This window comes from Mustela lutreola, chromosome 10 (assembly GCF_030435805.1).
Source record: "Mustela lutreola isolate mMusLut2 chromosome 10, mMusLut2.pri, whole genome shotgun sequence".
NCBI lineage: Eukaryota > Metazoa > Chordata > Mammalia > Carnivora > Mustelidae > Mustela > Mustela lutreola.
Genome location: NC_081299.1, coordinates 21,140,014 through 21,166,242, shown reverse-complemented (window position 1 = coordinate 21,166,242; position 26,229 = coordinate 21,140,014). Strand labels below are relative to the sequence as shown.

The 26,229-nt window shown below is 42.9% G+C and overlaps 1 protein-coding gene across 7 annotated transcripts in view; it reads right to left on the bottom strand.

Annotated features, from left to right (window-relative positions):
• The window catches only part of GMEB1 (glucocorticoid modulatory element binding protein 1), a 36,592-nt gene extending 13,066 nt beyond the window's left edge, over positions 1 to 23,526 (bottom strand). Inside the window, exons 1-6 of one of the 7 annotated variants that reach the window (XM_059136096.1) lie at positions 23,405 to 23,526; positions 15,000 to 15,156; positions 7,087 to 7,199; positions 6,272 to 6,396; positions 5,131 to 5,234; positions 1,907 to 2,064 (exon numbers count right to left, since the gene is read on the bottom strand). In XM_059136096.1, the coding sequence (XP_058992079.1) occupies positions 1,907 to 2,064; positions 5,131 to 5,234; positions 6,272 to 6,396; positions 7,087 to 7,199; positions 15,000 to 15,127 (628 nt within the window). In that variant the 5' untranslated portion in view covers positions 15,128 to 15,156; positions 23,405 to 23,526. Of the gene's footprint in view, positions 1 to 1,906; positions 2,065 to 5,130; positions 5,235 to 6,271; positions 6,397 to 7,086; positions 7,200 to 14,999; positions 15,157 to 18,464; positions 18,651 to 18,709; positions 19,107 to 19,129; positions 19,835 to 22,224; positions 22,854 to 23,404 lie in introns of those variants that run through there. The other 6 variants (XM_059136103.1, XM_059136097.1, XM_059136100.1 and 3 more) reach the window with 6 other exon arrangements.
• Between the last annotated feature and the right edge of the window lie 2,703 nt (positions 23,527 to 26,229).

Sequence of the window (26,229 nt, the reverse complement as noted above, 5' to 3'; positions counted from 1 at the left end):
CCTGCTTGTGATCTCTGTCTTTCAAATAAAATCTTTAAAAAAAAAAAAAAAAAAAAAAAAGATTTTAAACAAAGAGAATGGAGAGAAATCAAACTGATCCAGACAGATATATAGACAAGAATGGACTCCACATGCTGGAGGATATTAATAATCAAGCAAAAAAGTAATATTGAGGGGCGCCTGGGTGGCTCAGTGGGTTAAAGCCTCTGTCTTCAGCTCAGGTCGTGATCCCAGGGTTCTGGGATCGAGCCCCACATCGGGCTCTCTGCTCAGCGGGGAGCCTGCTTCCTCCTCTCTCTCTGCCTGCCTCTCTGCCTACCTGTGATCTCTGTCTGTCAAATAAATAAATAAATAAATATTTTTTTTAAAAAAAGTAATATTGATATGGATAATCAACTAGTGGAGTTTTGGCCAACAAAAAGTAAGTAAATAATTTCATAGCATTTTTTACTTTTCAAGTGAAAGACACCCAGGACCAAAAATTCAAACTGCTAGATATTTTATACTTTCCTGAAGGGAACATAGGTTCTAAGAGATCTGCCTTCCTCTCACCCAATGGTTACTCACAGAGTATTAGGGCTGACCAAGAGAAACCTTTAGTGGTCATTATTAAAACATGGTACTTCCCTTAAATCCGTTAGTGTCCTTACAACTCTATCAGGCATATTTTTAAGTCTTGTGAAAGTAGTTGAGATAAGAATCTTAACTGGACTAACTGAATTTTTTTGTTTTTAAGTTTATGTATGTATGTATGTATATATGTAATCTCTATACCCAGTGTGGGGCTTGAACTCATGATCTCAAGATGAAGAATCACATACTGTTCCAACTGAGCCAGTCAGGCTCCCCTGGACTAACTGAATCCTTAACAATCATCTTTTACATGGCTCTATCTTTCCCAGAGAAGAGCAACGAGCTCTATTCCCAAGGTAAACAATAATGAAGTTAAGCATATGCCCATCTTGCCTCATTTGTGAGGAAGCTTTTTGTGGATCCCTTCCAGGCAGAGCTCTCTGATCTGTACAGCAGCAGATTCTCCAGAGTCCAGTCCAGCCAACCATACATTATCTTTGATACATCTCAACTCAACAGTTGAATACCCTTCATCATTCTACCTTCCTTCCTGACCACCAGTAGAGCAAAGGATTTTCAAAACAATCTAATTTCAAAGATATGCCAAGTGGTACCAAAGTCAGTGGGGCACTGGTGGTTCAGTGGTAGAATTCTTGCCTGCCAAAGTGAGACCACTGAATAAACATAATAACCACTGAATCATCTTTCTTTAGAGAGAACATGCATGGGGGGCGGGGGGTAGAGAGAAAATCTTAAGCAGGCTCCACACCCAGCACAGGACCTGACGTGGGGCTTGATTTCACAACCCTGAGATGGTGATCTGAGCCGAAATCAAGAGTGGGACTCTTGGGCGCCTGGGTGGCTCAGTGGGTTAAGCCGCTGCCTTCGGCTCAGGTCATGATCTCAGGGTCCTGAGATCGAGTCCCACATCAGGCTCTCTGCTTGGCGGGGAGCCTGCTTCCCTCTCTCTCTCTCTGCCTGCCTCTCTGCCTACTTGTGATCTCTGTCTGTCAAATAAACAAATAAAATCTTTAAAAAAAAAAAAAAAAGAGTGGGACTCTTAACTGAGTGAGCCACCCAACTGCCCCTGAACCATCTTTCTAATGTTTACCATGTAGTTAGAAAGAAATAAGGAAGTACGTATGGCCAACAGGAATCATCTGGGAGAAAACCGAGAGATCTGTTTCTAAAGTATGGAATCACACCCAAGATCAGCATACTTTACAAGGACATCAATGCTCATGAGAATTAAAATTAAGAAACACAAGAGAGAAGTAAGGGGGAAAATGTTACTAAAAAACACTGGGTTTTCAGGTGGTTTCCTACCCCCTACCATCAGCCGAAGTGGGTGTCTGCACCACACTTGTCTGCTGTCCGGGCACTGGAGCTCTTGCACTGCTGATCAGAAGATCAAACTTGGTGCTTCTGCAGGTATTGGAGCAAACTTTGTCATGTTGGTAAAAATCAATCTGTCCGGAGTCCATCATTTTCCTGTGTAAGGGGAGACAAGAAGTACCAGTTCAGCCTGCACTACATCTAGATGGAACTAGGCCTCAGGGACAAATAGAAACAAAGTTGTTGTATCTATTCCATAGATTAGTGAAACCTAATAGGATTAAAAGTCATTAGGTTACAAAAATTCTAATTGGGATTATAAAATTTTCATTGGTCCTGCCCACATTTACAAGTACTCCTCTTCCCTCCCTAGTCTGATCATTATGAGTATTGTTTCATTTCCCGTTATCACCAAGCTTTAGCTAGGGACACACTCCTGACAACATCTGAGTATCGCCATAGAATCTCATTGAAACCAAACCCAAAAGGGGAAAAGACTAATTCATATATCCCAGCATAACTGAGAATTTTATGATGAGATTCTGATGTATTAGTATTCTTAGACCAGAAAGATCTGTTGCCACTTTTGGAGACAAAACTTCAGCACATTTCTTTCCTTTAAAAAAAAAAAAAAAGGCTAACAACTGTCCTATAAATACAGTGCAAAGTTGATTATACTAAATCCCCACTATAAAATGCCCTTATAACTGAATTCACAAGACACTGTTATTATAGGCCATGAGCAAAGCCATGGGTTATCTTAATTATAGTAAACTCTATGTTATAACGTTTCTCAGCTTTCACTAAATATCTTTTAGGCATTCTGATTCCTTCTTACATTTGAGGAAAGTTGGCATGTGCTTGTTTTTCTGGGCAAAAGGAACAAGCCAAGAACAATAATGAAAGTTATAAGTATTCTTTCCCAATTTTAACTAAGTACTGATTTCTGCATACAAATCATCTAGAATAATTTCTTTTTTAAAAACATGTCTCTCTATAAAATAATATGTGAAGGGGCACCTGGGTGGCTCAGTCGTTAAGTGTCCCAGGATCCTGGGATCGAGCCCCACATTGGGCTCCCTGCTTCTCCCTCTCCCCCTCCCCCTGCTGTGTTCCCTCTCTCGCTGCGTCTCGCTTTGTCAAGTAAATAAATAAATAAAACCTTAAAAAATAAAATAATGTGTGAAGAAAAAATTAACATTCTCAGTGGAAAATACATAAAACTATAAAGAAAACCACTGCTCTTTAAAAAAAATCCAACAACACAGAGATACATTAACATTTTGGCATATTTTCTTCCATTAAATTTTATGTGTATACGTGTAGGTCTGTTTTTTACATAACTAAAATCACAGTTTGACATACATATATATATTTTTAGTAGGCTCCCAACCCAGCATGGAGCCCAATGAGGGGCCTGAATTCACAACCCTGAAATCAAGACCTAAGCTGAAATCAAGAGCCAGATGCTTAACCGACTGAGCCATCCAGGTACCCCTACATATCTACATATCTATATATCTCTATATATTTGTATCCATCTATACATGTATTTTTTTTAAGTAAGCTCTACAACTAACATGGGGGTTAAACTCACTATCCCAAGATCAAGAGTCACATGCTATACTGAGTGAGCCAGCCAGGCGCTCACAATTTTATATTTTGTTTTCTTTCTTTCATTATATCATACGCATTTTTCCTATAAAAATTCTTTAGAAATATTTAATAATCTCATAATATTTCATAGTATATACTCATATATGTTTAGATGAGCCATAAATTTTCTTTAGAAATTATATATTGACTGTATATTGAAGCAGACTATAACTTTCTTTTTTTTTTAAGATTTTATTTTATTTATTTATTTATTTAGAGCAAGTACAAATGGGAGGAGGGGCAGAGGGAGAGGGAAAAACAGGCTCCTCAAAGAGCAGGGAGACTGATGCTCTGGGATCAGGACCTGAACTGAACGCAGATCCTTAACTGACTCAGCCACCCAGGCGGGTGCCCCTAAAGCAGACTATAATTTTCAACAATGTTGCAATAAACGTCTTTATGCCTGAATCTCTACAAGCACTATAGATTTTTCTTAGGACAGAGTCCTTAAAAAGAATTAAAGACAATGGGTAAAATGTTCTTAAGGGTGTTGATACATGTTCTGCGAGGAACTTTCCAATCCTGACCACAAAAATCCATCAATAGGCGAGTGTTCAAGGAACACTAATTAACGTTAATGTTAATGTTCCTCCCTTTCCAGAGGGAGGAAAATTATAAAAGTAAGCTTACTGCATAAAGATGGGGGTGAGGATATTACACATTCTGAAGTTTATTTCTGTGGTATATTGATGGCAAGGACTGCATTTACTGAACATGATGGTGACTTATCAACAGCGCCTCTGTCTTACCAGATTATCACAGAACTTGTCAACCAGCCTACACTTCTCTGAGGTCGGCATGCTTCCTCAGCACCAGGCTTAGCCCTGCCTGTACTTGGTGATCTCAAGTAGGATTGTCATCTACCCCCGAGCTTCTTGGCCCAGAAAGGATCCAAACATCCTGACATCAGAAAAAATTTGCCCTAAATGCTGGGAAGAGTGAATTCAAGTCAATCTTCCTTTTCTCACAGTGATTTTAAGAACTGGCTGATGAAGGTTAATACATGGATTGCACGAGCCAATTCTTTAGAGGGAATAAAAAATTTGAATTAAAGAGAAAATCCTGAATTATCTGTATTCTACCATGATTTAGTGTTCCAAAGTCAGCTGGAAGGTATATATGTGCTGAGGGGCGCCTGGGTGGCACAGTAGGTTAAGCACTCAACTCTTGGTTTCAGCTTGATTTCAGCACAGGTCATGATCTCAGGGTCATGAGACCGAGCCCTCTAACAGTCTCTGTACTCAGCAGAGTCTGCTTAAGATTCTCTTTCCCTCTGCCTCTGCTCCTCCTTCTCATGCTCTCTCTCTCTCTCTAAAATAAACAAGTAAATCTTAAAAAAAAAAAAAAAAAAAAAAGACTCTCCTTCCATCCCCCACTCCGCATTCTTTCTCTCTGAAATAACTTAATAAACCTTTAAAACAAAGTTTGCACTTTTTTGTTTTTTGCTTTATTTTTTATTTTCTTTGCAATCTCTACACTCAATGTGGGGCTCTGAGATCAAGAGTTGCAAGCTCTTCCAGCTGAGCTAACCAGGCACCCCGGTACGTGCTTGTTATTAAAGCTCACCTGAGCATGATTCCACCCAGACGAATGGCTCTCTTCCAGTCTTTTAGGGTGGACTTGCCAGCCAGATGTACAAAATGCTTGGGGCTGATCAACTGATCATTGAACTAAAGTAAAAAGAAAAGTCCCAAATAACCCAAGGTCAACTTAGGCAGGTCAAGAGAAAGAGAAAGGTATCTCTACTTGTTACATATGAAAAATACCCAGATGGCATCTTAAGTCATAGCCTTATATCTCCCAGCCTCCTGCCCTGTTGTGCCAGAGAAGATGATCCTTCTCTGGGCACAGTGCCCTGTCCTGGTACAGAGCTACAGAAGACAGGAGGAGGATCAGAGATTAATATACTGATTAGCATCTAAAATCCATTCATGCCCTAAATCAGGCACTTGGGTCCAATGTTGCAAAGGCTATTTAAATAAACAGAAGCAACCTACCAAGCTCTAATGACAAGATTCAGGATGTGGTGGAAAGAATAAGTACCACAGAAACCACTATCACTGCAGAGCCTCAAAACTCGGTAATCCTTAATGATTCTAGGATGATGCCAGCGATGGTGACTACCATCCATTGGTACTGCTGTGGCTACCAAAGGACACAGAATAAGCAATTATTTCCACTTTGTGCTCTCAAGAGAATTTAGTTTTATCAGTAATAATTTTCAATAAACTCTAATGCACACTTCTATAAGGCCTTTTACATATATTATCTCATTTTATCTGCTAGCAACCGTACAGTGTGATTATCCATATTTTAACATACGATTATTCATATTTTAACACATTATTCTCATTTTAACTCTGAAATATTAACTTGTTCAAGGTCACCCAGTCATAGAGACGGGACTCCATTCATTCATTTAACAAACATTTATAGATAAAGATGCCAAGCATCATTCTAGGTGTTGGGGATACACTGGCGAACAATCCAAGTTCTCAGCTCTCACAGAACTTGTGTTCTGCTTGGAATTTGAATCAGGCCAATTTCACTCCAAAGCCCTTTTTTTTTTTCCTGTGACATTATAGGGACTATAGCCACAAAATTGAAAACATTGATATGGCAGACAAGAGAGAAGAGGCACTGAAAGTATACTCTTTGAAAACAAGAAGCCCCCAAACAGATCCCAGTAAGGAGAAAAGGCAATTACCTTGACACACTTCACATTTATTCCTGGACATACAAACTTCTTCCAGAGGAGAATGGCTTTGCTCTCCCCACAAGTTATGGGGTAAGCAATTTCCATATCCTCATTTGCTTCTATAGTGCTTGCATCTGAAAATGAAAAAAATATATCAGTTATTTATTGAATGCTTTTTCCCAAAAGCTTAATTCAAAATCTCTAGTCTCTTGGTTCCTCGGAGTAGCTAACAGTTCACATTGGCTGGTATCATTTTGGAATCTTCTGGAAGAAGTTTAACATAACAGCTCTCTTACCAAGCTCACCCTATATCCAAGATACTCTCCTATGTACTTTTACATGCTTAATCTTACTTAGTTCTTACAACAATCCTGGGAGGCAATAAGTATTTCCGATGTATGTAGGTGCAACTCGGAAAGTTGAAGTGACTTTCCCAAGGCATATAGCTAAGAAGTGAGAAAGCAGGATTTAAACTCTGGCTTGTCTAGTTTCAAACTTTTTTTTCAGTTTCTTTCCACCGACTGCCTTCCAATCATCACCTCGTACATCCTAATCAGCAACTTCCCTCATGACAGATCAACCTTGAGGCTCTAATTTCTTTGTGGAATTTTTGAAGATGAAAAATCTTTTCAGTACCCTAGCAAACTGATGTTAAATAATCAGCTGACAGGCCTAGTCAGTGGTGTCTCTAGATGCACCATCATCAAACTCATGCAGCACTGGTAGGGCGTACTGGGTTGGGGGAAAAATATAAGGCACAAAAGGCAAGAAATCTCAACCAAGGAAGCTAAGATCAAAGATACCAGAATAACAAAAAGACTTACCAATCCCTTCTTCAATTTTGTGAATCGTGTGAGTTTCTACTGCCACAACTGCTGTGTTGTTCTCGGACCCAGGTTCATAAATCCTGTTGTAAAAGTGTCCATCGATAAACAAACTACATAAATCATGAAAAAATTAATATTCACAGCATGGGGTTAAGAAATTCGTTATAATCTATCTCAAAAGGAATAAAATAAATATACTTTACAACTCTATGTTAGTGCTTTAATAGTTTCCCATTGTATTTAAACTCCAAGCTACCCAGGACTACTTAGCAGCTACGACCATGGACATGAATCAACAACTTTCTCACCTCAAAGGAAAGTTCCTCTTGCTACTGTCTTTACATCACCACTTGTTACTGTTTCACACTAGATTTTCCCTTCATACCTTAAATGCTTATGACATAAAATATTGCTTCAAGTATAAGATTAAGTTATATTATAGAATTATCCTAAGAAGACTAAAAAGTAATATTGTTGGACAATTCAAGACAGGAAGAACCCAGGGCACCTGGGTGGCTCTGCTGATTAAGCATCTGCCCTCTGTTCAGATCTGCTCATTAAGCATCTGCCCTCTGTTCAGATCTGCTCAGGACCCTGAGATTGGGCCCCAAGTGGGGCTCCTTGCTCTGCGGGGAGCCTGCTTCTCCCTCTCCCTCTGCCTGCTGCTACCCCTGCTTGTGCTCTCCCTCTCTCTCACTGTCAAATAAATAATAAATAAAATCTTTAAAAAATCTTTTTTTTTTTAAAAAGATCATTGACCATAGAAGCTGATGTCCTTTGTTGGAATCTAGATACTTTAGTCTTTCTTTAGCACTTTAGCATTTTTCAAATGGTCATAATCAAACTATTGATATGAACAGAGCCTAGTGAAAAAAAAAAGAAAGAAAGAAAAAGGAGAGAGACAGAGACAGAGAGATAGACTATGCCCAAAGTAACTAGCATTAACTAGAAGTATCACTTAGGGAAAGTCTTTGTAAAATGTTTCTACCTTCTGTGGTGCCTGGGTGGCTTAGTCATTAAGCACAGGATTCTTGATTTCAGCTCTGGTCAGCATCTCAGGGTCGTGAGATTGAGCCCTACATCAGGCTCTGCACTGGGTGTGGAGCCTGATTAAAATTCTCTGACTCCTACTCTCCATCCCCACCTCCCTCTCAAAAAAATTTAAATAAATAGGGACGCCTAAGTGGCTCAGTCCTTAAGCAACTGCCTTCAGCTCAGGTCCTGGGATCCTGGGATCAAGCCCCACATTGCATCGGGCTCCCTGCTCAGCAAGAGGCCTGCTTCTCCCTCTCCCACTCTTCCTGCCTCTCCATGTCAAATAAATAAATAAAATTTTTTTTTAAAAAAGAAAAAAAATTAAATGGTTTTACCTTCTAAGAAATGGACTCAGATAACCTAATAAAATATACTAACAACATTTAATTTCTATAATAAACTTATTGTACTAACTATTGCATCTTTTTTTAAAAGATTTTATTCATTTAGGGGCACCTGGGTGGCTCAGTGGGTTAAAGCCTCTGCCTTCGGCTCAGGTCATGATCCCAGGGTCCCGGGATCGAGCCTCGCATCGGGCTCTCTGCTCAGCGGGGAGCCTGCTTCCTCCTCTCTCTCTCTCTCTGCCTGCTTCTCTGCCTACTTGTGATCTCCCTCTGTCAAATAAATAAAAATCTTAAAAAAAGAAAAAGAAAAGAAAAAAAAGATTTTATTCATTTATTTGAAAGAGAGAGAGAGAGCACAAAGGGAAAGGGAGAAACAGACTCCCCACAGAGCAGAGAGCCCAATGTGGGGCTCCATCCCATGACCGGAGCCAAAGGCAGACATTTAACTGTCTGAGCCACCCAGGTGCCCCTGCATCTTGTTACCTGAAAGCACCCCCATGGTGACGCCTCTAGCACAGGCCTCTCCTCTTAATTTCACACCAGGACACAGTTTACTTGCTAAATGAATAAACGCTTCTGGATGTCCCATAGCAGTTTGTTGAATTCATTATGTCTAAAATAACCAAGTTCTCTTCCCTCTCCCAAACCACTCTTCTTATATTTCCTATCCCTGTTAATGGCACCACCAAGCACTCTACAGCCTAAGACAGAAGCCTGGGGATTACATCAGATTTTTCCCTCTTCCTCCTCCTCAACTCCCACATACTCAGCCACCAAATCCTACCAGATGTAACTACTTAACACGAGCCAGTCTCCCTGTCTCTTTTTCCTCTGCTACTGCCTTAATTCAGACTGCAGCATCTCTGGTCTAAACTAGTCTCCTTGCATCTCCTGATCTCTATATTCCTATGGAGTGATCGTGTAAACCCCTCCTTAAAACCCTTCAAGAACCCTCTACTTGCTGTTACAAAAAAGCCCCAAATCCTTCATAGGATATTTAAGTTGCTCCAAAATCGGGCCCCTGGTTTCAAGTCTCCCTAAACCTCACCTTACAATCCAAGCCCTAGGGGCGCCTGGGTGGCTCAGTGGGTTAAAGCCTCTACCTTCGGCTCAGATCATGATTCCAGTGTCCTGGGTTCAGGCCCCGCATTGGGCTCTCTGCTAGGCGGGGAGCCTGCTTCCCCCTCTTTCTCTCTGCCTGCCTCTCTGCCTATTTGTGATCTCTGTCTGTCAAATAAATAAATCAATCAAATCTTTAAAAATAATAATAATAATAATCCAAGCCCTAGTCATACCAAATTATTTGTGGTTCCCAGAATTGTCATCTTTCACACCTTCCCTCCTTGTTCTACTTCCCCCTTTCCCCAGAACAACCTTCCTCATCTGTTTGTTTGTTTTTTAAAGATTTTATTTATTTATTTGAGAGAGAGCATGGTAAAAAGAGAGAGAGAGAGAGAGAGAGAGCGCATGCATGCCAGTGCACAAGCATGGGGGTGAGGGAGGGAAAAGTAGGAGCCGAAAGCAGGCCTGGATCCCAGGACCCTGGGATTATGACCTGAGCCAAAGGTAGACGATTAACCAACTAAGCCACCCAGGTGACCCTGTTTGTTTTTAAGATTTTATTTATTTATTTATTTGTTTGTTTTTAAAGGTTTTATTTGTTAGAGAGAGAGCATAGCAGGCAGAGTGGCAGGCAGAGGCAGAGAGAGAAGCAGGATTCCTGCTGAGCAAGGAGCCCCATGCGGGACTTGATCCCAGGACCCTGGGATCATGACCGGAGCTAAAGGCAGTGGTTTAACCGACTGAGCCACCCAGGTCTTCCCAAGACTTTAAGTATTCTCTACACCTAATGTGGAGCTTGAATTTACAATCCCAGGATCAAGAATCGCATGCTCTATTGACTGAGACAACTAGGTGCCCTCCTATTTGTTTTTTAATGAGTAGCCTCTATGATGCCTTTTCTTCCAATAAACCCTCCAGTACAATCACTTATCTCCTTCTTTGTCATCCAGCTATACTTCAGGCTTTTGTCACAACACATATAACACTTAATATTATATATTTGTTCAGCTGTCTGCCTCTCCTTAAGCACAGTCTTAGAGGCTCCCGAGAATAGAGATCATGTCTTATTTATTTATTCAATTTTGTATGTCTAGTGTGTCGAATACTAACTAGAACATGACAAGGTACTCAATAGTAGTTGGTCAGTTAATGAGGATTATGATAAATATGAGAAACTACTGCTTCAAGTAAGTTCAGTAAATTCACTCTAAATTGACCAGTACGTGCAAAATCCTTTAAAAGAAATTCAGGGGCACTTGGGTAGCTCAGTGGGTTAAGTCTCTGCCTTCGGCTCAGGTCATGATCCCAGGGTCCTGGGATCGAGCCCCGAGTTGGGCTCTCTGCTCAGCGGGGAGCCTGGTTCCCTTCCTCTTTCTCTGCCTACTTGTGATCTCTGTCTGTCAAATAAATAAATAAAATCTTTAAAAAAAAAAAAAAAAGGGGGCGCCTGAGTGGCTCAGTGGGTTAAAGCCTCTGCCTTCGGCTCAGGTCATGATCCCAGAGTCCTGGGATCGAGCCCCACATCGGGCTCTCTGCTCAGCGGAGAGCCTGCTTCCTCCTCTCTCTCTCTCTGCCTGCCTCTCTGCCTACTTGTGATCTTTGTCTGTCAAATAAATAAATAAAATCTTAAAAAAAAAAAAATTAGAAATTCATATTTAGGGCGCCTGGGTGGCTCAGTGGGTTAAAGCCTCTGCCTTCGGCTCAGGTCATGATCCCAGGGTCCTGGGATCGAACCTCACATCGGGCTCTCTGCTCAGCAGGGAGCCTGCTTCCTCTTCTCTCTCTGCCCGCCTCTCTGCCTACTTGTGAACTCTGTCAAATAAATAAAATCTTAAAAAAAAAAAAAGAAAGAAATTCATATTTATTTATTTATTTATTTATCTATCTTAGAATTTTTATTTATTTGACAGAGAGAGAAAGAGACCACGAGAGGGAACACAAGCAGGGGAGAGGAAGAGGGAGAAGCAAGCTTCCTGCTGAGCAGGGAGCCCAACAAGGGACTCAGTCCCAGGACTCTGGGATCATGACCTGAGCCAAAGGCAGACACATAATGACTGAGCCACCCATGCACCCCAAAGAAATTCTTATTTATACATAATCTCAACAATCAGTAAATTGTACTTGCTGTGGGAAGTAGGGGTACAGTCTATATACAAGGTTTTATCAAGGAAAAATTTCCAGGGCGACTGGGTGGCTCAGTGGGTTAAGCCTCTGCCTTCGGCTCAGGTCATGATCTCAGGGTCCTGGGATCGAGACCCACATAGGGCTCTCTGCTCAGTGAGGAGCCTGCTTCCCCCTCTCTCTCTCTCCCTGGCTCTCTGCCTACTTGTGATCTCTCTCTTTCTGTCAAATAAATAAATAAAATTAAAAAAAGAAAAAATTTCCTAGGATGTTTCAGTGACTCAGTCTGTTAAGTATCCAACTTTTTTTTTTTTTAAGATTTTCTTTATTTATTTGACAGAGAGAGACATCACAAGTAGACAGAGAGGCAGGCAGACGGGGAGGGGGGAGCAGGCCCCCCACCAAGTAGAGAGGACCCTGAAATCATGACCCAAGCCAAAGGCAGAGGCTCAACCCCCTGAGCCACCCAGGCGCAACAAAGTGTCCAACTCTTGATTTTAGCTCAGGTCATGATCTCAGGGTCATGAGACTGAGCCCCATGTCAGGCTCCATGCTGAGCATGAAGCCTGTTTGGGATTCTTTCTCTCCCTCTGCCCCTCCCAGCTGAACACATGCTTGCTCACTCTCTAAATAAATACGTTAAGTAAGTAAGTAAAATACAACTAGAGAAATCAACTGAGCATTGACTAGCTGGCATCTCAAAATTCAGTACCTGAAAATGTATTCATTTGCTCATACGGCAAATTCAGTATAAACAGTATGTTGGGGAGTCAATGTTGTACAAAGATGCCTATAATCTAATCAAGAAACGAGAGCAATGTCATTTGGAAAATAAAGCCACACACAAAATAAATGGAGCTAATCTTAAAAATAATTAAATCTCTAAGTAGTTGAGAAGTGTTCTCTGTCTCTAGCAGGGATAGGATAAGTGACAACTGGAGCACTTTAGGAAAGAGAGAAGAAACAATGACTCTAAGAGAAAATAAAGCTGCCATGCATTAAAGAATATATTCTTTAATTCTTCCTCATTACCCTTCCTCAAAGGATAACAACTGCAAGTATGTGTGTACATAACAACTGAAGTTCCCAAACAAGCGAATTTGAATAGGCAAACATAATCTTTTGGTGCAAATAAAAATTCTAATCATTCTATTCACTGTATGTCAGTAATTATTTTTTAAGATTTTATTATTATTATTTTTTTAAGTAATCTCTACATCCAGTATGGGGCTCGAACTCACAACGTCAAGATCAGGTGTCACATAGTCCAACTGAGCCAGCCAGGAACCCCATCAGTATTTATATCAACTTTCTTTCACAGATCTTAGAATATTTCCTTCAATATTCAGAAATGTCAGCAAACTATGGTTAAATTTTAAAAACTAAAAAATCCTTACTTTTATAAGATACATACTAATGTCTGGGATTTGCTTCAAAAAATTCAAGAGTAGGTGGATATAAAGATGAAATAAGACTGGCCATGTGTTGATAACTGTTGAAGTTGGGTGATGGGTGTGTACATGGGGGTTCATTACAGCATTTTTCTTAAATTTCGGGGTATATTTGAAATTTCCTATACTAAAAAGTTTAAGTTACCAAGAGAGGTTAACTGTCTTTCTCCCTAAGTGTTTTAAGACAAGGTATGTTACTTAGTAGGTTGAGACTGGATTACGTGTTTGCCCATGAACATTTTTTTTTTTAAGGATTTTGTTTATTTATTTGTCAGAGAGAGAGAGAGAGAGTGGTCACATGCACACAAGCAGGCAGAGTGGCAAGCAGAAGCAGAAGGAGAAGCAGGCTCCCCGCTGAGCAAGGAGCCCGAAGTGGGACTCAATCCTGGGATCATGACCTGAGCCAAAGGCAGCGGGTTAACTGACTGAGCCCCCAAGGTGTCCCACGAACACTTTTTTTTAAAGTAGGCTCCACGCTGGGTGTGGAGTCCAATGCGGCACTTGAACTCACAACCTTTAAATCAAGACCTGAGGTGAAATCAAGAGTTGGATGCTTAATCAACTGAGCCACCCAGGCACCCCCTTTTTTTCTTTTTTTTAAGTAATCTCTACACCCAACATGGCGCCCAAACTCACAACCCTGAGATCAAGAGTTACATGCTCCACTGAGCCAGATGCCCCAAGAACATTTCTAATCTTATGAAGAATCTTTCATACGTTCCTCAGGATAAAATAACTAACTACCCCCTCCTTCTCTCTGTAAATATAATTCTTATTTAAACTTCAAAACCAGGGGGTGCCTGGGTGGCTCAGATGGTTAAGCATCTACCTTTGGCTCAGATCATGATGTACCCACGTCTGGTACCCTGCTCAGTGGGGACCTGCTTCTCCCTCTGCCACTCCCTCTGCTTGTCCTCTCTGGCTCTCCCTATCTCTCTGTCAAATAAATAAAATGTTAAAAAATAAATGCATAAATACATAAATATATAAATAAAAATAAATTTCAAGACCAATTAAAAAGTCTTATATCTTCTTTCAAATTCATAGTGATCCTCTGAATTCAAGCTACTTCCTAACCATGATACTCAGTACTTCTTAGATTTTGCCATGTAAATGACCTCTTTATTTACATATATGTACTTCTTGTTTGCACAACTAGACTGCAAGCTCCATGATGGTGGGAACCATGTGCGATAATTTCTTCCAACACTGTGTAATACATTATAAAATAATAGGTCGTTGACATGTATTTTTTGATAAACTAAGCTTGATTAATTTGTCCACCCCTTAGGGTCCAGACTGCTTCTGGTAGGAAAACTTTTGTAGTTGCCTTGCCTAATCTCCTCTGACTCTAACTATACTGTCTTTCAGTAAACTTGCACCAAGGTGGGCGCCTGGGTGGCTCAGTTGGTTAAGCCGCTGCCTTCAACTCAGGTCATGATCTCAGGGTCCTGGATTGAGTCCCACATCGGGCTCTCTGCTCAGCAAGGAGCCTGCTTTCCCCTCTCTGTCTCTGCCTGCCTCTCTCCTATTTGTGATCTCTGTCAAATAAATAAATAAATAAAATCTTAAAAAAAAAGAACAAAATAGCCTTGTATCAAGGCCCTGTGCTCAACAGTGTGGATCAGTAAGAGTGAGCCATGTAACTTACCCTCCAAGAGCTTACAGTGGAGAAAAGGGAAAGAGAAAGAGACAAGGACATAGTAACTGCTGTAATAAGTACAACTATGACAAATATAGCACACAATACTTTATAAAAAGATGAAAACTTAGCCAGTACTGAGAGAGATTGATGTTGAATATTCCTTTGTGCTAAGCAATCACACAGTTTCACACAATTTCCCCACTCTTTAAACCTCCCAAATTTTTCAGAAGACCCAAATCTCTAGTCACTTACCCTTGCTGCACAGGCTGTAACTGCAAGATCACTTGAGTTTTAGTGTCTTCAGGGTTCTCTCCTTCATTTCCTTCAGTGGGTACCACAACCACATCCCCCACTGGGACACTCACTTCCGCATTAGCCATCTTTCACATGAAGTCAGATAGCTGGGCTGCTGTCGGAAACAAGAAGCACCAGTGACTTGGTCTGGTTTGAAAAGATGGCAACTGGGTGCCTGGGTGGCTCAGTTGGTTAAGCGACTACTTTCAGCTCAGGTCATGATCCTGGAGATCCTGGGATTGAGTCCCACATCTGGCTCCCTGCTCAGTAGGGAGTCTGATTCTACCTCTGACTCTCCTCCTTCTCATGCTCTTTTTCTCTCATTCTCTCTCTCAAATAAATAAAATCTTTTAAAAAAATAAAGAAAATAAAGAAAAAATGGCAATCGTAGGAAAGGAAGACCAAGATAATTATGACTACCAATTCCAAGATCGCAGTCCTCTGAAGAGGACGGGAACTGTGAGAAGAGGCTGACCTAGGCTCTGATCTTTCCAGAAATGCCTTAGTACTCACTTGCTGATTTAGGCTTTCTTAGGTTTTGTGATTGTACTGGACCTGCTCATTTTTTTTTTTTTTTTTTAAGATTTCACTTATTTATTTGAGAGAAGAAGAGGGAGAGAGGAGCAGAGTCACCACTGAACAGAGGGCCTGACACAGGACCTGATCCCAGGATGCTGAGATCATGACCTGAGCGAAAGGCAGACACTTAACCAACTGAGCCACCCAGGTGCCTTGGAACCTGCTCTCAAGAATCAATTGTTCCAACTCTGAGTTTAGTGACATCAAATTGGTAGCTTGAAATCAGTGATGCTGGGAGTATACACCACAGATATGGCAAGCACTAGAGGACAGGATTTTTTTTTTCCTGGAGAACTGATTTCCAGCACACCACTAGTTCCATCCCAAACAGTAAGCTTCTAGAAAGTAGGAATCATCTATTTTCTTTGCAATAGCCACTGCACCTCATCAAATGCTCCGTCCTTTGTGAATTACTTAAAAAGGATCCGGTAAGGGGTGCCTGGGTGGCTCAGTTGTTAAGAGTCTGCCTTCAGGCCAGGGTATGGGGATCGGGACTGAGCCCAGCATCAGGCTCCCTGCTCATTGGGAAGGCTGCTTCTCCCTCTCCCACTCCCCCTGCTTGTTTTCCCTCTCTCTCTGTTTCTGTCAAATAAATAAATAAAATCTTCAAAGGAAAAATAAAAGTATCCGCTAAATGAAATAAACTGCATAGGAAGAAAAATGATTTGTATTGTGTGGTTGCTTAATAAATTCTGAATCCAACTGTATGTCTTCTAGGAACTTCTTACTATCTCTTTGCCTCAGATTGAAGGGAGAGATGATCTTGCCTGACATCTCCCTTGCATACTTGTTGGGAAACCAGTGTCCAAAACCAGGTGCTCCTTGACTCTAATGTAATTCAAAGCATCATCCCAATTTTCATGAAAATTCTGAGGGCCCCTGGATATTCTGCAGTGGTTAGTTCTCACAGCTGCAAAGAAAGGAGTCACTTAAGAGAGTATAGGTAAGAGCACTGTGTTTACTTAGGTATGTGAGATGATTAGGATATGCTGATAAGAGTAGGCACATGGTAGAAGCACGTTTGAATGTGGGACTGGTAGAAACCAAATCCACATCTGGCTTTGTCACAGCACTTGTCTACAATATGCATAGTTAAGGATGGCACCCAAAGTCTCCCGAATCTGGCCCCCAAAGAGTTTTCCAGTTTCATCTGCAACTGCGATTCCCCTAGAACCTCAAGTGCCAGCCATACCAGCCTCCCCCTATACTCTGAATATACAATAGGTACCTTCAGGTTTCTATACCTTTTTTATTCCTTAAGCCCAAACTCTCTTTTCCCTCAACTTTTCCCTTCAAGACCCAGTTCAAAACCTCCCTCCACCACAAAGCCCCTGCCAAATCATTTTCTTTTCTCCAGTCCCCCAACACTTGCTTTGTAGCTCTCTTTTAATGATTACCACACTGTGCTCTGTATTGTAGTTAACTGAACAGACCTATATTTCCATAACTGAACTATACTCTCTATGAGGTACTGCTTCTTTCTTTTTTTAAAATTTTTTTTCTTATTTTTTGGTATTTTTAATTCTATGAGGGCAGGAGTTGATTCTTTAGGTTTTTTTTTTTTTTTTTAAGGTTTTATTTATTTATTTGACAGAGATCACAAGTAGAGAGGCAGGCAAAGAGAGAGGGAGAGGGAAGCAGGCTCCCTGCTGAGCTGAGAGCCCGACGTGGGACTTGATTCCAGGACCCTGAGATCATGACCAAGCCTGTCTCTGGGCGCCTGGGTGGCTCAGTGGGTTGAAGCCTCTGCCTTCAGCTCGGGTCATGGTCCCGGGTCCTGGGATCCAGCCCCGAATCGGACCCTCTGCTTGGCGGGGAGCCTGCTTCCCTTCCTCTCTCTCTGCCTGTTTCTCTGCCTACTTGTGATCTCTGTCAAATAAATAAATTAAATCTTTAAAAAATAAAAATAAAAAGCCTGTCTCAGGACACCTGAGTGGCTCAGTTGGTTAAACCACTGCCTTCGGCTCGGGTCATGATCCTGGGGTCCTGGGATCAAGTCCCACATCAGGGTCCTTGCTCAGCGGGGAGCCTACTTCTCTCTCTGCCTCTGCCTGCCACTCTGACTGCTTGTGCGGGCTTGCTCTCTCTCTGACAAATAAATAAAATCTTTAAAAAAAATAAAAAGCTTGTCTCCCACAGCCCTGTTCACCATGGTACTGACACATTGGTTCAATCAATTTTTGTTTGTATTTGACCTAGTTAAAATTCCTTATATCAGACTTATGCTTCTTCCTTTTATGATTCTCACACTTTTTTCCTGAATGCTATACCACTTGTACCCAAATGCCTCTTAAAATTTATCTTGTAGACACCTTCAACTGAACTCATGTTCTCTCATAAACCTGCTCCTGTTTCCTGCCTCTATAAATGGCACTATCCTCTATTTTCTCAAGCCAGAAACTACTGAGTTATTTTTCAGCCTTCTCTTTCTAAATCCAATCAACCACCAAATCCTATCCATTCTATCATCTGTATTTTTCTTTTAACCATCCCCCATCCTCCATCTGTGCTGCCACCACCATATTCTAAGCCGCCACACTGTTACCTGAATTTTTCCAGCTGCTTCTCATCAGTATCCTAATCTCTGGTCTTGCTCTCCACTCCATTATCTACACAGCCCACAGAGTTATCTTACTAAAGGCCACAGGCCATTTCCCCATTTCGGAATCCTTCAGTGGATTCCCTTTGCTACTGAAGTGCAAGCATCTTAACAGTGCTTATAGAATCCTCCAAGTCTGTCCCTTGTCCACATGTTAGTCTCGTTTCTCATAGTTCTTCCTCTCATGCTGTGGGCTCCTGTCGCCAATTTTTTAAAAATTTTTCAAACATGCCATATTTCCTCACCTGAGTCTTCACACTTGTTTCCTCTACCGGGAATTCTCCTCCTTCCTATTTGGCTAGTCACTGCTAAACTTTTATAACTTATTTAAAATGTCACATCCTGGGATGCCTAGCTGGCTCAGTCAGTACAGCACGCAACTCTTGATCTGAGAGTCATGAGTTCAAGCCCCATGTTGAGCATAGTGTTTACTTAAAAAATAAATAAAATAAAATAAAACAAAATAAAATATATACACACACATACATACATGTTCATTTACAGGGAGGCTAGATGTAAGCTTGCATTCTTGCTTCTTAGTACCTGCTGCAGCACCCCTGTCATCACCATTAACTCATTTCATCAGCCTCTCCTCACCAGACTACATCCTGGGAGAGCAAAGATGGCTTTCCTTTTTCAACAACTCCCCTATAACTAGTTCAGTACCCAGAACACAGGAGTACATAAATAGTGTTCAAATATCAGACTATTTACAAAACTGCCTACCTAAAACTTTCTAAGGAAATCTGACACATAACAGGTATGTAATAAATTTCTGTGTAGTGAATGACTCGCCTTGCCCTAAAAGACTTCTAGAATTTTCTACTTTTCTAAATTAGGGGATATAATTTGCTTAGGTAGCTAGGCTAAGCTTATGTCTGTCATTTTGGCCAGTTCAACAAATATTTACCGAGTCTCTACTCCACATCAGGCACAGAATTAGGCTCACTAGAGATGAAAAGGGACAGTGTATGCTCTTAAGAAATTAAGGAAAAGAGATGCATGATATTGTCACATATTAGAGAAAAAATTAATTGCAAAATATTACAGTACACTATCTGAACTTACATAAATTAAAGGTTTAAAACTCGGAATAGGGGCACATGGATGGCTCAGTCAGGTAAGTGCCCCCCTCTTTATCTCAGCCCAGGTCATGATCTCAGGGATTGAGTCCTGCAAAACTCCAAGCTCAGTGGGAAGTCGGCTTCAGAATTCTCTCTCCCTCTGCCCCTTCCCACCCAAAAATAAACCTTAAAAAAAAAAAACAAAAACTAGGGATTAAAAAAAGACAATCAGGAGCACCTCCGTGGCTCAGTTGGTTAAGCCTCTGCCTTCCGCTCTGGTCATTGCTCTTAGGGTCCTGGGATGGAGCCCTGCATCTGGCTCTCTGCTCAGCAGAGGGCCTGCTTCCCCCCTCTCTCTCTGCCTGCCTCTCTGCCTACTTGTGATCTCTCTGTTAAATAAATAAATAAAATCTTTTTTTAAAAAAAGCTTGAATCAGGGTGCCTGGGTGGCTCAGTGGGTTGGGCCACTGCCTTCGGCTCGGGTCGTGATCTCAGGGTCCTGGGATCGAGTCCCGCATCGGGCTCTCTGCTCAGCAGGGGGCCTGTTTCCCCCTCTCTCTGCCTACTTATGATCTCTGTCAAATAAATAAATAAAATCTTAAAAAAAAAAAAAAGCTTGAATCATAAAAATGTAGCTTGAATGAAAAGAATCACAGCTAACATTTGCTGGACACTTATTGTCAAGCACTATTCGTTACTATTACTTTATTAATGAATTTAAAAGATGTAAACTTTATCATATAACAAACTTATAGAATTTATTATTTTAAAACAGCGGTTTACAATTTTAAAAATAGCTTCAGTAGGGGCGCCTGGGTGGCTCAGTGGGTTAAAGCCTCTCTGCCTTCAGCTCAGGTCATGATCCCAGGGTCAAGACCCGCATTGGGTTCTCTGCTCAGCGGGGAGTCTGCTTCCTCCTCTCTCTCTGCCTGCCTCTCTGCCTACTTGTAATCTCTGTCTGTCAAATAAATAAATAAAATCTTTTTAAAAAATAGCTTAAAAAAAAAATAGCTTGGGTAAATTAATGGGTTAGAGGAGGAGAATTAGAAGGATGCTTCTAGTTTTAACGTTTTACCCTAAGGTTGAGTCCTCTCTACAACACTCAGAATAAGTGGTTGACTAACTACTTGATTAATACTTTCCTCAATGGGAACTCATATTTTACTCCTTAGCCCTCCCACACCTTGGAACTCAAGAGGAATGTTCTCTAACCTTCTGAGTTTATCCAAGAAGATAATTATAATCATCCACAATATGTTTCTCAGTGTCAGTTAAGAGACACAAGGTCTAATCCAACATGGCAATTCATACGTTCTTTAGAGAAGCAAGTTTAGGTCGAGTATCTCTTATTACCCTAAATACCACATTCCTAACAAGCAACCCGAAACCAGCTCTACAGACTACACTGGCTAACTGCAAGGTCATCTCTTTGAGGTGAGTATAAACTGAAAAGTAGCTCTTGTTTATAGCAACAAAAACTCCTGGGGCAAGATGACTGAGTTGCTCCTTTGGGTATTTCAGAGAAGGAGCCTGAGAGTACTCATTGTGTAATCATACAACACTCTGTAACTCTAGGGGAACACACATAAAGGAAAGATGTCATATTTATGTGAAAATAATTATTTTGTAGTTATTTTCAAAGATAAAATAGATACCTTGAAAGTAGGCACATGAATACTCACATAAACTACTAAAAAACTGACGACGTATGACTTACTCTAGATTAAATTCATTTTTTGTGTTCTGAAAACCAGTTTCTTTTTGTTGTTGTTTTTAAGTAATTTCTGTGCTCAACATGTGCTCAAACTCATAACCCCAAAATCGAGTCACAAGCTCCATTGACTAAGCCAGCCAGGCACTCCTGGAAGCTAGTGTTTAAAATGTGGCAGGATTATGAGTGTCACATGACTGCAGGAATATCAGAGTTGGTAGCTGAAAAGGAACAAAATAGCAGATAGCCTGAAATTTTCTAACCCTAAAACGTATTTATTTATTCCATACTGCATTGAAATTTTAATAGACTGTGTAGCCTTTTTTTTTTTTTTTTTCACTTTTTAAAGATCTTATTTATTTATTTGACAGCACACGGGCATGAGTGGGGGGAGGGACAGAAGGAAGAGGAGACTCCCTGCTCGTCAGATGGGGTGGGGGCTCAATCCCAAGACCCTGAGACCACGATCCCGGACAAAGTAAAGATGCTTAACGGACTGAGCTACCCAGGCACCCCAACTGTGCAGTCTATTCTTAAGAAATTTCCAAATTAAAACTTTATTATTACTTGAGGCCAAAACTCCTTGATTTTTTCTCTTCTTCATTCCTTCTCATGTATTCAGTAATACTGAATTCAGGGCACTATCAAATGTAATAAAGCCAACAAGAAGGCTATACAGGACCACTGTGAGGGACACAGCCAAAACAAATGAAGTTTGGGATAAGTCACATATTGGAGACTACTATATAGGTGCTTGGGGAAGCAATGAGATAAAAGTGTTCTTTGAAGGATCGTCACACTAGAGTCTAGGAGACTTCTGCTTAGGACAAGACCAATTCAGAGCCCAAGCTAACCCCATGAAGTTGAATACAAGTCAGCTATTTAATATGTTCGTTGAAGTAAATATGAATAAATGGTTGACTAATGACTAATGAAAAAGTCATCAAGTCAGTACCCATAACTGATACAAGGCTGATAAATTAGGGAAGACAGTCCAAACATTTAATGAAAAAGTCTTCCAAAAGCACTTTGGTAACCATTAGCAGGGGCAAGGGAGAAGAAAGGAATCCCTCTCAGTTCGTCTGGAATGACCTGATCCTCCCTCTTCCTCATTCTCCAGGTTAAGGAAGAATCCCAATTCTTGGTTCTCCTAAAGACATCAAACAAGGCCCCTTCTGTGTCTGGCAGGAAGTACTTTTGAGATTTCTCTCATCTTAAGAGAATTCAGACCTTCTCCACTTCCTTGGATAGTCAAGACTTCCCCGGATTTGTAGGTCAAGGCTTGACATGCCTAAGTCAGGTGGATCACTCTCCAGGACCCTCAGATAAGATTCTGCTGTCATTGTTCCTGCCCCTCAGGAGACACCTGGCCAATTCCCCTCTCATTTCTGAAAGTAGAGGTATTCTAAGCTTCTTCCCCTCAACTATCTTTTCTCCGGCCCTCAAGAACATGGGTTTTCCCACCCCCTGACACACCAGATCGTCCCGTTCTCTACCTATACATCAGAAGGTATTCAATCTCACACCCTCACAGATTTGGACCCTTCCTATTCCTACTTGAGGAGGCTCTGAGGCGTCTTCCTACTGCCCCCTCACCTCAGGGAAAGCAGGGGCCTGGTCACTTTCCCTGAAGCTCTTCTTCCTCGTCCCCAGCTCCCACTACCCACCGTGTCGCCACGCCTTCGGAGCAGCACCTGCCTCTTTTCCCCTGGACTGAATGGCTGAGGCCTCTAACGCGCCCCTCGGGTGAAGCTCGGGCCTCCTTCCCTCAGAAGAACCTACTCTCTTGCTCCCCCGCCAAGCTTCCGAGGGTCTCCTCCCGGGCGGGGACCCAAGCTTCCTTCACCTTTCGTCCCACCCCCACCCCCTCACCGCGCCCCCCCCCGCGCCCCGGTCAAGAGCGACCGAGGCCCCTCCCCAGCTCCGCGTCGACGGGCCTGCTGCTCCCCGGGCCCCGCCCCTGGGGATACCCCGGGATCCCCGGACCCCTCGCCGGGGTCCTGGGCGTCCGGGCCTCTCGGCCCCGAGTCGCTCCGGCCCCTCCGGGCCCCTCAGCCTAGGACTTCCGGGGCCCTCGGTCTGGGGGCGCGGGGCCCCCAGGCGTCCCGCTCGCCGGCGCCCGCCGCCCTCGGCCAGGGGCCCAGCCCGGGCGGCGCGGCCGGCCGCGCTGGGGGCGGCCCGGCTGCTCGGGCGGACCCAGCGGCAGCGTCCCCCCACCCCCCCGCGGCGCCGCGACGTCCGCTCGCTCCCCGGCGGCGGCGGCGGCACGCACAGGGCGTGGGGAGGCGCCCGCGGAGGCAGCAGCCCCCCGCCCCCTGCGCGCCCGCCCGCCCTCGCCGGCCGCCGCGCGGCCCCCGCCCCCACCCCACCCCGCGCCCGCGCCCGCGCGCCCACCCCTCCCCCTCCTCACCGTCTCCGTCGGGCGGGCGGGCGGCGAGCGGCCAGGGCGGGCGGGCGACGGAGCATGCGCAGAGGCCGCCACGGCCGCTACTGCCACCGCCGCCGCCAGGCCGGGCTTCAACACTTCCGGCCGCCGCCGTCGGCGAGCTGGCGCCTTAAAGGGGACGCGTCCCTATTGCGGGCCCAGCGGAGGATGAACCTCGGCCGGAGGGATTTGAGTGAGCTTTTACCTGAGCAGGACTCTTCTGCTCTCGAGAGTCAGTATTGGAAAGGGGTCTGGGGACCCTAATAACTCTTCTGCCCCCACTTCACGGTAAGGAAAAAGAGGTCTAAATTAAAGAGTCGCTTCATCCACACTCAGAGGCAGAAGCTTGTCTCTCGACTCCTCTGGAGGACTGCCCGTTTCACCTCCCCAAATCCAGTTTTATGGAGTTTACATGTTACACACCTTCAGGGTTATGACCAACTATCAATTCGGAATCAAAAATCTGTTTGAGTATAGGGTCAGTAAGTGGTCACGAGTCCAAGAGCAGACTGCTTGCATTCTGTGAGCCACACGTGTTTGCCAAGCTTTGCCTGGTTGTGAGGTTATGGGTTCAAGTCTTAGCTTCTTGGGGGGGGGGGCGTTGTTAACAGCTCCAAGTGTGTATGTCGCCTAAGGCATAAGGTTGTTGTGAGTATTAAAAGAGGTGTTACTTGAAAAGCGTTTAGGAAAATTTCTGGGGCCGGTAATAGTAACTAGCAAATATTAAGACCTTTCTGTATGGCTAAGCGTTGGGGAAGATGCTTGGTCTCCTATAATATTCCCAGCAACCCTACTAAGCAACTTTTTCTCACTCCCCATTTACAGACTAAAAACTAAACAGGGGCTCCTGGGTGGCTCAGTAGGTTAAGCCTCTGCCTTTGGGTCAGGTCATGATCTCAGGATCCTGGGATCTAGCTCCTGGAGGGGGCGTCTCTGCTCAGCAGGAGCCTGCTTCCGCCCTCTCTCTGCCTGCCTCTATGCCTACTTGTGATCTCTCTGTCAAATAAATAAAATCTTTAAAAATAAATAAAATAAAAGCAAAGCAAAACAGAAACAAACAAAAAAACCCAGGAGAGGGGCAAGAGAAGTTAACTAATTCCTCAAAGTCAAAGTAACCTGTAAATGGTATAGATGGGCAGGCCCTCTATTCAGGCCCTCTTTCCCCTGAGTCCAAGGCTATAATCGCTGAGATGGTTGCTCTCCTTATTAGGAACAAATGGGGTGGTGATATGGAGCACTTTTTTAACAGGAAAGAATTGCTTCCCCATCTTGCCTCCTGTGAGTCATCTCTGCTGGATGTTCCCACCACCATGAAGAGGTACAGGAAGTCTTACAAGTTCTTGATTCAAGGAGAGGCAAGGAGACCCATGAGTCAACAATAGAACTGAATTTGGCTTAGGGATGTTGGCCAACTCTAATCTTGAGCCTCGATTTACTCATCTGTAAAATAGAGATGATTTTCCTACTGTGCCTGCCTCTCAGTGCTGTTTCCAGGATCAAATGAGATGTAGTACCCACATTAGTATCTGTTCTTATCATCAGGATAAGATGATAACTTACACATTATCAGGTGGTTTTGAATATAACAGGGCAGCCTGGAATTGTGACCTATGTGAACTGTTCCTTAGTGGGACCATCTGTATCTTTTGATCATGCATTGAACACTCTGTACATTTACTAAAACTCTGTCCTTCCCTTCCAGAAGCTCTTGGTTCACCTTCTTCAGACATAGAATTGAAAACAACAGAATGGTACAGTGTGATAGATATCCTAGAGGTATAAACTAAGCACTGAAAAAGTTCAAAGGGCTCTCTCTGGAGAATTCCTGAAAAGCTTTAGAGAGGAGGGGGTATTTGAACCTGGTCTCAGAAATAAATCAAAGGGAAAATGGGGAAGAACATTCCAAAAAGCATATGTGCAAAGACAAAGAAGAAATGAGGAGAAATGGGCTGAAGAGGGAGGCTAGAACCAAGTGGTTGTCCTAAGGAGTATGGAGCTAGCCTGCATATTTGGGAACCCAAGGAAGGTTTAAGTTCCTGCCATCTGCACTCCTAACACCCAGCCCAGCCCACAGGACTTGCCTGGACCTCCCTCCCAGATGCTCTTTACCCTACACTCCTAGAGGTGGTAATCTTTTGAAGAGATAAAGTCAGATGTGACTTGCCTGTGAAAAACTCCTTAATAGCCTCCCATTGCACTCAAATAAAACCCAGCACTACCACCAGGCCCACCAGGCATGATCGTCCAGCCTTCCTCTTTCTGCCCTTCACTCAGTGTGCTCCAGACATCCTGAGCTCCTTTGTGTGTTGGGAACCCCCTTAGGGCCTTGTCACTAGCTCTTTCCTCTACCTGGAAAGCACCTCCCTCCAGTTTTCTGAGCTCGTTCTCATCCTTTGTTCCTCACAGGCCTTCCCCTGGCTCCCAACCTAAAGTGGAGTCCCCATCCACATTCTTTCCCCTCATTGCTGCCCCCAGTTCCATCAGGGTAACTGTCATGTTCATCTAGGGGACAAAGACCACTTCTGAAAAAAGTCCCCTGCCCATGCCTACTTTCTCTCAATCCCCCTGCTTACTTTGATAGCAATCCCCACAATCTGAAATGCCCTAGATTTCTTATTTACCTATTTTGGGTCCATCTGTATCATTTACCCCTCATAGTATTTGGAGCAGAGTTTGTACATGGCAAATGTTTGTTGATTGACTAAATGAATGAATAATCAGAAAAATCAGAAGGTATGGACTGGGGAGGAGAAAGACCAGGAAAAGCAAGCTATGTCAGTGAGACTGCTATGATCATCCAGCAAGAGAGA